General features: G+C 43.8%; 2 protein-coding genes across 2 annotated transcripts in view; one reads left to right on the top strand and one right to left on the bottom strand.

Annotated features, from left to right (window-relative positions):
• LOC106565190 (rho-related BTB domain-containing protein 3) overlaps window positions 1-5,951 on the top strand; it is a 33,605-nt gene extending 27,654 nt beyond the window's left edge. The window contains exons 10-12 of the mRNA XM_014132042.2: window positions 40-206; window positions 4,876-4,972; window positions 5,833-5,951. Of these exons, the coding sequence (XP_013987517.1) occupies window positions 40-206; window positions 4,876-4,972; window positions 5,833-5,951 (383 nt within the window). The remainder of the gene's footprint in view (window positions 1-39; window positions 207-4,875; window positions 4,973-5,832) is intronic.
• glrx (glutaredoxin (thioltransferase)) lies at window positions 5,421-11,100 on the bottom strand. Its single transcript, XM_014132043.2, has 3 exons — window positions 10,784-11,100; window positions 9,018-9,146; window positions 5,421-5,971 (listed from the first exon to the last, which is right to left on the bottom strand). The coding sequence occupies exons 1-2, from the start codon at window positions 10,988-10,990 to the stop codon at window positions 9,033-9,035; spliced, it is 321 nt and encodes a 106-aa protein (XP_013987518.1). The 5' UTR covers window positions 10,991-11,100; the 3' UTR covers window positions 5,421-5,971; window positions 9,018-9,032.
• Between the last annotated feature and the right edge of the window lie 3,574 nt (window positions 11,101-14,674).

The raw sequence follows: 14,674 nt of genomic DNA, 5'->3' as shown, positions 1-14,674 counted from the left end.
CTCCAGTATGTTTGACAGTGTCTCTGTATGTGTGTCCAGCCAGTGTGTTGCAGGCCATGGCCGTGCTGGTCTGTGCAGAGATGTACCAGGTGAAGCGCCTGCAGCACCTGTGTGAGGTGTGTGTGTGCGCCTACCTCCAGAGCATGCCTAGCCGAGAGCTGGCATCAACCGGCATCAGTGTGATCCGGCTTCTCCGTAGGGCTAAGGTAAGTGTGTGAGAGATATTCTCCATTTCAAAATCGACACCTAGCCCTTACCATCTTGGCATTCCTGTAGAGCTGAAACGTTTGATAGGTGTGAGCAATATAGTGAAGATTCTCATACCCGTTTGATTTTTAAAAATCTACCAACCTGGCCTCAGGGAAATCAATAGGATTTGGGAAGTTTATTTGTACCCCTCCATTTAGTATGATATGTTACAAATGGAATAGTGGTCATACAACATCATTCGAATTGGAGGACTTATAGTGTTGTAATGAAACAGGCAGGGAGCAGGTCTCGAACCCTCAACCTTCTAGCCCGAAGTCCAGCGAGCTATCGACTGTGCCCCAAAAGCATGCTCCGGCGGTAGAGTCGATATCCGCGCTTATAAACCCAGGGTTGTTACTGTATCATACGTCATACCCGGTCGTACAATATCATACGTATTGGAGGACGTATAGTATCATACTACTGTAACAATGGCGCCGGAGAAGAAGGCTGACGTTTTACTTATCCCCAACCGATGGTCTTTTTTTGTTTGTTTATTTGCAACTTATTTTTTTAACTTAATTCGTACATAGTTTTCCTCTACTGTCTCTTATGATCAAAAATAACTTCTGGACATCAGGACTGTGATTACTCACCACGGACTGGCAGAATCCTTTTTTTCCTTTAACGAGTCTGACGAGGCCGACACGAATGATATACTGCTTTCTCAGGAACAGGCCCAGATCTCCGTGATTTGCCTGTGGAGAAAAAGGGTCCAGAGGGCGGGCTGCCTTCTGAGAATTTATAGGCGATCGAATAAACCTCCACTTCCTTCCATTCTGCTAGCAAATGTGCAATCTTTGGAGAATAAAATAGATGACCTAAGCGGGAAGATGAATCTACCAACTGGACATGTAAACGACCAACTGTAATATCTTATGCTTCACGGAGTCATGGCTGAACGACGACACTATCAACATACAGCTGGCAATACGCTGTACTGGCAGGATAGAACAGCGGAGTCTGGTAAGACAAGGGGCGGCGGACTATGTATTTTTGTAAATAACAGCTGGTGCACAATATCTAAGGAAGTCTCAAGCTATTGCTCGCCTGAGGTAGAGTATCTCATGATAAGCTGTAGACCACACTATCTACCTAGAGAGTTTATCTGTATTTTTCGTAGCCGTTTACATACCACCACAGACGGAGGCTGGCACTAAGACAGCATTGAATAAGCTGTATTCCACCATAAGCAAACAAGAAAACGCCCACCCAGAGGTGGCGCTCCTAGTAGCCAGGGACTTTATTGCAGGGAAACTTAAATCAGTTTTACCAAATTTCTATCAGCATGTTAAATATGCAACCAGAGGGAAAAAAAAAATTCTGCACCACCTTTACTCCACATACAAAGCTCTCTCTCGCCCTCCATTTGGCAAATCTGACCATAATTCTAGCCTCCTGATTCCTGCTTACAAGCAAACATTAAAGCAGGAAGCACCAGTGACTAGATCAATAAAAAAAAGTGGTCAGATGAAGAAGATGCTAAGCTACAGGAATGTTTTGCTAGCACAGACTGGAATATGTTTCGGGATTCCTCCAATGGCATTGAGGAGTACACCACATCTGTCATTGGCTTCATCAATAAGTGCATCAATGACATCGTCCCCACAGTGACCGTACGTACATACCCCAACCATAAGCCATGGATTACAGGCAACATCCAAACTGAGCTAAAAGGCTAGAGCTGCCACTTTCAAAGGAGCGTTACTCTTAACCCAGAAGCTTATAAGAAATCCCGCTATGCCCTCCGACGAATCATCAAACAGGCAAAGCGTCAATACAGGACAAAGATCGAATCGTACTACACCGGCTCTGACGCTCGTCGGATGTGGCAGAGCTTGCAAACCATTACAGACTACAAAGGGAAGCACAGCCGAGAGCTGCCCAGTGACACGAGCCTACAAGACGAGCTAAACTACTTCTATGCTCGCTTCGAGGAAAATAACACTGAACGTGCATGAGAGCATCAGCTGTTCCGGAAGACTGTGTGATCACGTTCTCCGCAGCCGATGTGAGTAAGACCTTTAAACAGGTCAACATTCACAAGGCCGCAGGGTCAGATGGATTACCAGGACGTGTACTGCGAGCATGCGCTGACCAATTGGCAAGTGTGCTCGCTGACATTTTCAACCTCTCCCTGTCCGAGTCTGTAATACCAACATGTTTTAAGCAGACCACCATAGTGCCTGTGCCCAAGAACACTAAGGTAACCTGCCTAAATGACTACCGACCTGTAGCACTTACGTCTGTAGCCATGAAGTGCTTTGAAAGGCTGGTCATGGCTCACATCAACACCATTATCCCAGAAACCCTAGACTCACCCCAATTTACATACCGCTCCAACAGATCCACAGATGATGAAATCTCGATTGCACTCCACACTGCCCTTTCCCACCTGGACAAAAGGAACACCTATGTGAGAATGCTATTCATTGACTACAGCTCGGCGTTCAACACCATAGTGCCCTCAAAGCACATAAATAAGCTAAGGATCCTGGGACTAAACACCTCCCAACTGAATCCTGGACTTCCTGACGGGCCGCCTCCAGGTGGTAAGGGTAGGTAACAACACATCCACCACACTGATCCTCAACACAGGGGCCCCTCAGGGATGCGTGCTCAGTCCCCTCCTGTACTCCCTGTTCACTCATGACTGCACGGCCAGGCATGACTCCAACACCATCATTAAGTTTGCCGATGACACAGTGGTAGGCCTGATCAACGACAAGACAGCCTATAGGGGGAGGTCAGACCTGGCCATGTGGTGCCAAGACAACAACCTCTCCCTCAATGTGATCAAGACAAAAGGAGATGATTGTGGACTATAGGAAAAAGAGGACCGGGCACGCCCCCATTCTCATCGACGGGGCTGCAGTGGAGCAGGTTGAGAGCTTCAAGTTCCCTGGTGTCCACATCACAAACAAACTAACATGGTCCAAGCACACCAAGACAGTCGTGAAGAGGGCACGACAAAATCTATTCCCCCTCAGGAGACTGAAAAGATTTGGCATGGGTCCTCATATCCTCAAAAGGTTCTGCAGCTGCACCATCGAGAGCATCCTGACTGGTTGCATCACTGCCTGGTATGGCAACTGCTCGGCCATCACTGGGGCCAAGCTTCCTGCCATCCAGGACCTCTATACCAGGCGGTGTCAGAGGAAGGCCCTAAAAATTGTCAAAGACTCTAGCCACCCTAGTCACTGTTCTCTCTGCTACCGCACGGCAAGCGGGACCGGAGCACCAAGTCTAGGTCCAAGAGGCTTCTAAACAGCTTCTACCCCCAAGCCATAAGACTCCTGAACATCTAATCAAATGGCTACCCAGACTATTTGCATTGCCCCCCCCCCTTCTCTTTTACACCGCTGCTACTCTCTGTTATCATCTATGCATAGTCACATGAATAACTCTACCTACATGTACATATTACCTCAACTAACCGGTGCCCCCGCACTTTGACTCCGTTCCGGTACCCCCCTGTATATAGTCTCGCTATTTTACTGCTGCTCTTTAATTACTTGTTACTTTTATTTCTTATTCTTATCCATATTTTTTAAACTGCATTGTTGGTTAGGGGCTCGTAAGTAAGCATTTCACTGAAAGGTGTACTATAGCTGTTGCATGTGACTAATACAATTTGATACGCCATACCCGGTCGTACAATATCATACGAATTGGAGGATGTATAGTCTCATACGTTGTACAATATCATACGAATTGGACGTCGTTAGCATTTGTGGCTAACGTTAGTGGATAACACAGCAGGTTAGAACTAACGTAGCAGGTTAGGAGAATAAGGTTAAGTTAATGTTGGGAAAAGGTTAAGTGGAAGGGTTAGCTAAATTGCTACAGTCGTCCCCGACAAGAACATGCAACCTTTGGGTTGCTAGACGGTCATGTTATATGCCAACCCATCCTCCCCAACCAACTGCCCTACTTTTTGTTAAGTAATCATAAGCATTATTTTATTCGTAATGTAACACATCATAGTAAATAGAGGTACAAATGTAAGGAACATACCCTACGTCTGTTTAATATGGTCAAGGTGAATGTACAGAAGTAAGAAGCCTAGGGGAAGGATTTTGGATTCAGCAAGAGTGTGTGTGTTCTGACACAAAATAGCTTATCTTCAGTAGCATCCACCACATCGCTTTCCACTCAGTGGAGGTAGAGTGAGAGAAGACAAGAAGTCACTTCAGACTACTCAGATGATGCACCCCTTGACATTTCAATGTTTCTAATATTCAGTGCCAACAAAAAAAATGTATGATTAAATAAGTGTAGTTTTTTTTTTAAATGATCCTTACCACAAACCTGAGAGGATTTGGTTGAGGAAACAACTTGTACCGTACGCTGTGAAGGATTAACCCACCAATGTGCTGTCACCTATCCAGTTCTTTCTGGTCAATGGTTTAAAAACACTGGAGGCAGGGAAAGCAGAGAATATGCATGCATGCACACACATTGCACATGCACAGGGTTGGAAAATGTAATTTTCCGTGTGGAAGTCATTGCTGGTGTTAATTTATTCTGCCCTTTATATTCTAAATCTTCAACAGTTACACAATACATCTTTGCTCAAATAGCTGACTCCTCCCCTCTCTCCTTCTACCTCTTTCTCTCTCACAGTGCCACAACGCAGAGCAGCTGTATGTATGGCTCCTCCACTTCATAGCCAATAACTACCTAATCTTCAGTCACAAGCCCGACTTCCTGGAGCTCTCAGGTGAGAGATCAGACACAGGACAGGTTATTGGACATATTGATAACTCAAGCTCACTAAGTGTGACTGGTGTTGTAAAACCCATGCCAAAGCCAGCTGTTGTGAAAGCTAATGACATTTTAATGACAGCTTTGTGTAGACCGTATGTTAAAGGGAAGTAGTGAAGTGTAATCCATATAGGCATAATGTTAGTTTTGATCGCACATATTAAGAAGGGGAAATACTACAGGTCAAATAAGCAGTTCTGATTGAGGATGTAGTGGATTGTCATAGCTTGTAAAAAAACACATTTACACACCTTTACATTTTCTAAATAGAGCTTGCACACCTATGACGCTAAATTAGCATGGTTAGCTTTTACCCTTCTTGCTGCTCGTCAAGCCACTTCATCCCTGGTTATGACACATATATAAAGCACACACTGGTTAATAAGCACACAGGGCAGGTTTAGTAGCATCTACAACAGGTTTATTTCCATTAACAATGTTTTCATCGTACACCAGTGCATATTTAAGGTCAAATGGACGGGTCTTTAAGGGCACAAGTGAAGTGATACACGATACAAAGACTAAATAGTACTACACAATATTATTCACATTGGTCCAGCTCTTGGGTGTAAAACAAGTGTATCAGGCAGGCAGAGCATGCATGTGGCTTAATGATGGCTTCATAGAAATGTTGGTTTAGGCAATGACGGATAAAAAGAAATACTGGCACTGTGTGTGTGTGTGTGTGTGTGTGTGTGTGTGTGTGTGTGTGTGTGTGTGTGTGTGTGTGTGTGTGCGCGCGCATCCATGTGTGTGAGAGAGCGGGGTGACATGATATCGTCACGGCAACCTGTTTTTTGTTGTCTTGGTTGACAGAGGAGGAGCGGGAACAGGTGGAGAGACTGCGTTGGCCTTCCCGAGGTTACCTTCAAGAACTGAGCGAGTACCAGCAGCGCCGACGCAAACTCAAGAAGTCCCGCTGCCTCGTCATGTGACACCCACCCGCCGCCACACCCTGGAGAAGTAGTGAGAGGCGGAGAGGAGAAGAGGAAGGTGTGGGGCGAGAGACAAAGGAGGGGGAGAGGAGTTGAGAGAAGGCATTATAAACAGACCAGAACATAATTGAGCCATCTGCCTCAAATGGACAGTGAAAAAGGGGGACAGAAAGCTAACCAGCTCGGGAGGAAACCCAGAGGGTTCAGCACAGAGCTGAAAGGTCGAAGAGGCCTGGTCGAAAGGCGATGTCTACGGGAGGTGACCTAAAACACTGACGCACTCCGGTCCCCGAGGAACAACACGTGACTGTCCTCGGGACAAAATGACCGATTTACTTAACCAGGGAGAATTTCAAATGACAGCTGAATTCCACTGGAAACCAGGGCGAAAAAAAAACAAAACAATGGCCATGTTCCAGGTTTGTCCTTTTTGCAGTCGCGCTGGCTGCATAGCTCATAAGATTTCTATATCATACTAATGTGGTTTCTGATATGTAAATCCTTATCCAGGCATTGTGCACATGCAAAAAAGATGACCTGGAAAGCCACCATTATCTGTTCATGGAGGACTGTATCTATAGCCCAATGAATAACTGTATGAAAATGGCATGGCAAATAACTGTATCCATGGAGAATGGACAGTGATCATCTTTTCCATCTCCACACAGGAGAGAGAACATTTTGTTTTTTTAGCGGAGAAGGTTCTCAAATTTACAAATGGGCCCGGAAACGTTCAAAGGAACATGCTGAAATGTATCCAAAACGTTTTGGAGTCTTCTATCTAATGAACGTGACCCGGGATTGTGCATCTATAGAGGATGTCTGTATCTAATCTATGCTTGACACAGAATCCTACAGTCCCAAATCAACCCAAGGCGCTACACCCAGGGGAAAACGACTACCCCTTCTCATTGAAGCCACAAAAGTTCAAGGTCAACCATGGTACTGCATGCATTGGTAACAGGATCCCCATTAGAGTAAATGGAAAAATGGCAATCTTCGTGTTAATTAAAAAAAAAAATGCTTCTAATATACCAGATGTCCTTGAACCGATTATTTTCAAAATCGCACACAGAAGTTATAAGGACAATTTAGTTGCTAATATTGGCAGCCTGCGGTACCCCGGTCGGCCTTCAAGTTGAGGTACTCAATGAGAGGGGGCAGCACTTAGCTAGCCTGCAACATCACTTCCTGGAGTAGCTGAAACAGCGCATATGTCTCCATGAGACGCCATCTTAACCGACTTCATTTGGATTCAATGCGCTGTTGAGTCTTCACATAGGAATGAATGGTGTCACGGGATCGATGGCTTTGTCCATTCAATGTATACAGTTATTGGCTACACCCTACACACAACTTAATGTCCCCTTCTTTTTATGTCTAATGGGTCATCAAGAAGTGCCTAGGGCTATAGGAGTTGATTTGGGACTAGGCCAACATAACTGTGAGTACATAGTGGTCCTACATGACTGTCTTATTGGGTTATTCTGTAATGCTAAATCCTCTTAAGAGTGCTAACAGCATTGGGGCACCTGGAGACTTAAAATCACCACATACACACCTTCCAAAGGTGAACAAATGATTTGATCTGTTCATTGAAACCGTAACCAAACAACACCTCTGGTTTGACCTCATTTTTGCCATGAGATTATAATTTGACGGTGCTGCGACTATTTTTGTAAGGTGTACTGTCTGTACCAGGGGGTGTTTTGTGTGTTTGTGAGCTAACTGCGTAATGCACCCAGCATGTGGAGACTAGAGGGTGTGGGGTGTTTGGTTTGGTGGCCCTCTAGCCACGGGGGATGGCCGTGTACAGTAATAGTTGTGACCTCCGAGTCACTGGGAATAAAGACATGTTTTAGAAGAACACGTTGGCACGTCGCCCACTGAATCGTTGACATGCATCTGCTCGGCACGAGATGTCTTCTGTCACGTGTGTGTGTGTGTGTGTGTTACTGCTTAGTGTGCATTAATAATGCACATACATATTCACATACAGCATGTCATGTGTTGAAGTTTAGTCTGAAGCTTGGTTGATTTTGGCTTGAATTTAAACTGCATACATTTATACACACACACACTGATTTGAAGCAACTTCAACCTCATAAACCACAAAACACATAAGCAAATGACTTGCATTCCTAAGCTTTTTGTGGGTGTATGGGGAGGTGTGCCCTTTATTACTCATGACCCCTTATGTTGAAAATGTTAGAGTGTAGTTAACGGCTCTGCATAAGCTCTAAATTAATCAACCTTGCGTAATCTTAACATCTTCAATTTCACCTCATCCACGTGCATGTGACGGAGAGTAAGTCACATGTTGGTGTGAGTAACGTGCAGTTATTTTTTTTTCCTCGGGTTGTGTCAATGTTGCCAACAACACAAGCTGTGACTAACAGGCCAACTGGTGGATTGAGACATACTGTATGTTGGGATCTCCAGCAGAGGTTGAGGGATACCTTGCTGCAGGTAAAAATGCTTCCGTTTCACACACACTGCCTTGTTAACATGCCGCATGCGTCGCAAACGTCAATCTAATCTGGGGTTGCCAGATTCCGTAATCCCACATTCGCTCTGAAAGGGAAGGCTGAATCGAGGCTACCAACAATCTAATCCATACACTCTTTAGTCCGTTTCTGGAGGAGAATAGCTCTCTGTACCTTGGTGGAAGCTTATGACTTAAAGAGGCTATACCTTTGCCTCTGTGGTCATTCATAAGCCAAAACGGGTCCCCTAAATGGACAGAAATATCATTTAAATCTAGGCCCGTAGGCTATGTGTTGCGTTTTTATTTATTTAACTAGGCAAGTCGGTTAAGAACAAATTCTTAGTTACATGTGTCAAGGTGGCTGTGGAGGACCTGTTTGGCCAGCAGGTGGCGTGGTTCTCTGGTCCTGGAGCTATCTGTTCTCTAGCCTCCTGAAACACCACCTCAGCTTCTCCCAGTCTGGAGGCTTGCTGAAGAGCCACATTACTCCCTCACATCTCGCTCTCTACATTACAAACTCTAATCCCCTGCCTTGCGCCTCCCTCTCCTCACTCCCTTTCGTGTGTGTGTGTACATACCTGGGGCAGTGTGTGTCACTGCAGCGCGCCAATGGACTGCAGCATCCCCTCCAGCTTCCCACTTTCGTCCAGATCTGCCACGTCACTGCCCCCTCCCACACACTCCTCACCGATGAACACCCGCGGGACCTACACACACACACAAACTATTTATATTTGACAACTTTATACTTCTCTACATTCCTAAAGAAAATGATGTACTTTTTACTCCATACATTCCCTCTAAGGGACACCTAAAAGTACTCATTACATTTTGAATGCTTATCAGGACAGGAAAATGGTCTAATTCACACACTTATCAAGAGAACATCCCTGGTCATCCCTACTGCCTCTGATCTGGCAGACTCCCTAAACACATGCTTTGTTTGTAAATTATGTCTGAGGGTTGGAGTGTGCCCCTGGCTATCCGTAAATTTAAAAAAAGAAAATGGTGCCATCTGGTTTGCTTAATATAAGGAATTTGAAATTATTTTTTACTTTCAAATCAAATCTTATTGGTCACATACATGTGATTAGCAGATGTTATTGCGGGTGTAGCGAAACGCGTGTGCTTCTAGCTCCGACAGTGCAGCAATAGCTAACAAATTACACAACATACCAATACACACAAATCTAAGTAGGAATGAATTAAGACTATATACATGTATGAGCGACGTCAGAGCGGAATGGACTAAGATACAGTAGAATCGTATAGAATACAATATATACACACATGAGATGAGTAATGCAAGATATGCAAACATTAAGTGACTAAGATACCATAGAATACAGTATATAGATATGAGATGAGTAATGCCAGATATGTAAACATTATTAAAGTCACTAGTATTCCATTCCTTAAAGTGGCCAGTGATTTCTAGTCTATGCCTATACGCAGCAGCCTCTAATGTGCTAGTGATGGCTTTAACAGTCGGATGGCCTTGAGATAGAAGCCATTTTTCAGTCTCTCGGTCCCAGTGATGTGTATGGCAAGGAACTTGAAGCGTTCCACCTTCTCCACTGCGGTCCCTCTGCTGTTTCCTGAAGTCCATGATCATCTCCTTTGTTTTGTTGACGTTGAGTGAGAGGTTGTTTTCCAGGCACCACACATTGATACTTAAGTATATTTAAAACCAAATACTTTTAGACTTTTACTCTAGTAGGATTTTACTGGGTGACTCACTTTTACTAAAATCCATTATGAAGGATTGTAAATGAATAGGAACAGCTGAATACATTCACATGTGATGAGCTTCAAGCCAATCAGCGTTCATGGATTGCTGAGTCATTGCGATGGACGATCGAACTGTTATGCCGCGTTCAGAACAACTGGGAACTTGGGAAAAAACGAGCTCCGACTGGGAAAAATCGATTTGAACGGTCATCCAACTCGGAATTCCAACTCGTGAACTCGGGCCTCTTGCTAGAACTCCAACTTTCCTACCTGAAAATCATTTACGTTATCAGTTTCCAGTTGTTTTGAACGCGAAATAACACTGAAACAAAACAAAAATTCAACATGGAACGTTACAATAGTCCGCATATTTGTTTTAACTACAGTATGTATTTTGCTATACAAAAACAATTGAGACGTCGAGATATTACGCTTGTCATGAACTCCTTCACCGAAAAGGACTCTTTGTTCTCAAATCATCACTTGAACGACAGCCATCTTTGAGATCGCGCCCAATTGTCTGGATACAAAGTTACATGCAGTTTTACACTCACCACAACAACAAAGGAATAACGAATTGAAATACTGGCGATAGCCGAATGAAGACACTCACCGTCCGAGCTCCAGTTATCTCCAAAAAGTAGTCCTGTAAACTACTCATATCGCTCCGTCCAGTGATATCAATAAATTCTAAATGCCCAGCTTTGAATTTGTACTTTGTCAAGACCTCTTTGGCCGTAACGCAATACGGGCACGATGGTTTGAGAAATATTGTAACTTTGTCTCCTCTAAGTTTAGTTTCGACAAATTCCTGTGCCATTCTAGCGTTAGCTGAAAGACAAAAATATTGGCCTGCAAATTCGATATGAACAGCTCGTCGCGATTAATGTTTTGATGAGCAGTCTACTTCCGTATTGTGTCAGAGGAGGCGTGTTTATAAATCGAAGGACATGTGTGAAGCTAGCCACAATTGGGGAATTTTCGGTTTGCCTTCAAAATAAAAGTACCCCATTGAAACTGATCAAAACGGATACATATAGTGGAATAATGCCATATTTGGACTAGATAATGCTTAACAATGTTAGAAATTAAAATAAATACAATAATTAATAAATGTTTCAATAAACAGTAAAAAAAACCTGTTCAAATCCCACTGTGGATGTATTAGACTGCATGAATGTATTGGGGGGCATACATACAGCTCTAGAAAAAAATAAGAGGCCACTGCAAATATCAGTTTCTCTGGTTTTACTATTTATAGGTATGTGTTTGGGTAAAATTAACGTTTTTGTTTTATTCTATAAACTACTGACAACATTTCTCCCAAATTCAAAATAAAAATATTTTCATTTAGAGCATTTATTTGCAGAAAATGACAACTGGTCAAAATAACAAAAAGGATGCAGTGGTGTCAGCCCTGGAATAATGCAAAGAAAATAAGTTCATATTCATTTTTAAACAGCAGAATACTAATGTTTAACTTAGGAAGAGTTCAGAAATCAATATTTGGTGGAATAATCCTGGATTTTCTGCCTCTAACCCTATTACGGGGGCTGAGTCACTGGCTTACTGGTGCTCTTCCATGCCGTCCCGAGGAGGGGTTCGTCACTTGAGTGGGTCGAGTCACTGACATGATCTTCCTGTCCGGAATGGCGCCCCCCTCGGATTCGTGCCATGGGGGTGATCTTCGTGGGCTATACTCGGCCTTGTCTCAGGGTAGTAAGTTGGAGTTTTGAAGATATCCCTCTAGTGGTGTGGGGGCTGTGCTTTGGCAAAGTGGGTGGGGTTCTATCCTGCCTGGTTGGCCCTGTCTGGGGGTAACGTCGGACAAGGCCACAGTGTCTCCCGACCTCTCCTGTCTCCGCCTCCAGTATTTATGCTGCAATTCTTTATGTGTCGGGGGGGGGCTAGGATCAGTCTGTTATATCTGGAGTATTTCTCCTGTCTTAGCCAGTGTCCTGTGTGAATTTAAGTATGCTCCCTCTAACTCTCTCTTTTCTCTCTTCTCTTGGAGGACCTGAGCCCTAGGACCATGCCTCAGGATTACCTGGCCTGATGACTCCTTGCTCTGCCCAGTCCACCTGCTGTCCCCAGTCCACCTGCTGCTGCTGCTCCAGTTTCAACTGTTCTGCCTGCGGCTATGGAACCCTGACCTGTTCACCGGACGTGCTACCTTGTCCCGGACCTGTTGTTTTCGACTCTCTGTACCGCACCTGTTGTCTCTAACTCTGAATGATCGGCTATGAAAAGCCAACTGACATTTACTCCTGAGGTGCTGACCTGTTGCACCCTCTACAACCACTGTGATTATTATTATTTGACCCTGCTGGTCATCTATGAAAGTTTGAACATCTTGGCTATGTACTGTTATAAACTCCACCCAACACAGCCACCCCTCAGAGCCTGGTTCTTCTCTAGGTTTCTTCCTAGGTTCCTGCCTTTCTAGGGAGTTTTTCCTAGCCACCGTACTTCTACATCTGCATTGCTTGCTGTTTGGGGTTTTAGGCTGGGTTTCTGGATAGCACTTTGTGACATCGGCTGATGTAAAAAGGGCTTTATAAATACATTTGATTGATTGATTTATTGTCAATCACAGCTTTCATGCATCTTGGCATGCACTCCACCAGTCTTTCACATTGATTTTGGGTGACTTTATGCCATTCCTGGCGCAAAAATTCAAGCAGCTCGGCTTTGTTTGATGGCTTGTGACCATCTATCTTCCTCTTTCAATGGGGTTCAGGTCTGGAGATTGGGCTGGCCATGACAGGGTCTTGATCTGGTGGTCCTCCATCCACACATTGATTGACCGGGCTGTGTGGCATGGAGCATTGTCCTGCTGGAAATAAACAATCCTCAGAGTTGGGGAACATTGTCAGAGCAGAAGGAACCAAGTTTTCTTCCAGGACAACCTTGTACGTGGCTTGATTCATGCGTCCTTCACAAAGACAAATCTGCCCGATTCCAGCCTTGCTGAAGCACCCCCAGATCATCACCGATCCTCCACCAAATATCACAGTGGGTGCGAGACACTGTGGCTTGTAGGCCTCTCCAGGTCTCGCACCCACTGAAATGTGGTGAATCAAGCCACATGCTCTAAATGACAAGATTTGTATTTGGAATTTGGGAGGAATGTTGTAAGTAGTTTATAGAATAAAACAAAAATGTTAATTTTACCCAAACACATACCTATAAATAGTAAAACCAGAGAAACTGATCATTTTGCAGTGGTCTCTTCATTTTTTCCAGAGCTGTATATACAGTGTACAGCCTAGCCTTAGCACTTGATCATGACTCAGTTCCATGACATTACACATAAGAGTCATCGGACGAAGGCGTCGTCTGTACGGGGGAGTGTTGTTAAGAGCCCCAACGCATGGTCTGAAGGTTAACACGACATTAACCCGCAACGCTTGCGGTACAATTTTGAAAGCATAAGGACCTTATCTTTGGCTGTTTTGGCTTCCAGAGCCAATTTTGTTTTTGGCTTCCAGAGCCTTTAAAATGTAAGGTCCATGTAAGATCCTTGGACTATAAGGGGTAACGTTAGACTCCTTTAGTCCCACTTTGGGCTATGTACTTCCTTACCTGCAACCATGGAATTGGGTGTCAGCCTACTCAGTGACACCAACAGATTACAATTCCAAAGAGTTTACACAAATATTAACTTCATAGCTCTTATTGCAGGACTATAAAATGAGCCACATTGACACATTCAACTCACCAGTCATTCATATTGGACTACAAAGCCTTACCTTTAGAGTGTGCACCAATGAAATGAGTGTGCACCAATGAGTGTGCACCTATGAAATGGGGTATCAGCCCACACAGAACACAACTATGTAGAGTTTACACAATTACTAGCTCTTATTGCAGGACTCTGAAACTAGCTCACCAGTCAACATATTGTGTGTATTGGACATTCATATTGTACTGTACAGCCTTACAGTGGTTTGAAATAAACTCAACCCAAGGAAAACGGTTACGAGACCCTTCATTCAGTGACACATTTTTTTCCCTAATTATCTCGCAAATCTCAGTTTTGGACAAGATTGAGTTTATGATCAAAATTGTCCTATTTTCACTTTGTAGTCAATTTTGACACTATAATAAATGTTTCTTACTAATAAATGTTTCCGTTTTCTACCAGAGAAGTTGTTTATGGCCTTCAGCTGCTCTTTAAAGATGTGGTGTGGTATAATTTTTTATACTGTCATTTTTTCTATCCGAGTAGAAAACTGTGAAATAAATGTCCATTTTGTTATCAGATATATTTTTATATCAGTGTTCAAGAAAAAAACATAGACCAATCATTCAACCAAATCTACTAATGTAGATAGCAACCGAGACCCTTAGAAGGTGCAGTTCTTCCTGGTGTGGAATTACCTCTAGGTGTCAATGCAGTCAGTCCAGCTGGCTATACAGTTGTGCCCCTCGTATGTACAGTATCAGTCAAAAGTTTGGACACACCAACTCATTCAAGGGTTTTTCTTTATTTTTACTATTT

Source organism: Salmo salar, chromosome ssa12 (assembly GCF_905237065.1).
Source record: "Salmo salar chromosome ssa12, Ssal_v3.1, whole genome shotgun sequence".
NCBI lineage: Eukaryota > Metazoa > Chordata > Actinopteri > Salmoniformes > Salmonidae > Salmo > Salmo salar.
This window is presented reverse-complemented; position numbering and strand designations above follow the sequence as displayed.

Excerpts from the sequence above, each read along its gene's own strand:
- glrx (XM_014132043.2), bottom strand. The coding sequence starts at position 10,990 with ATGGCACAGGAATTTGTCGAAACTAAACTTAGAGGAGACAAAGTTACA. Across the intron at positions 9,147-10,783 it reads AGATAACTGGAGCTCGGACG|GTCCCGCGGGTGTTCATCGG; the intron begins GTGAGTGTCTTC and ends GTGTGTGTGTAG.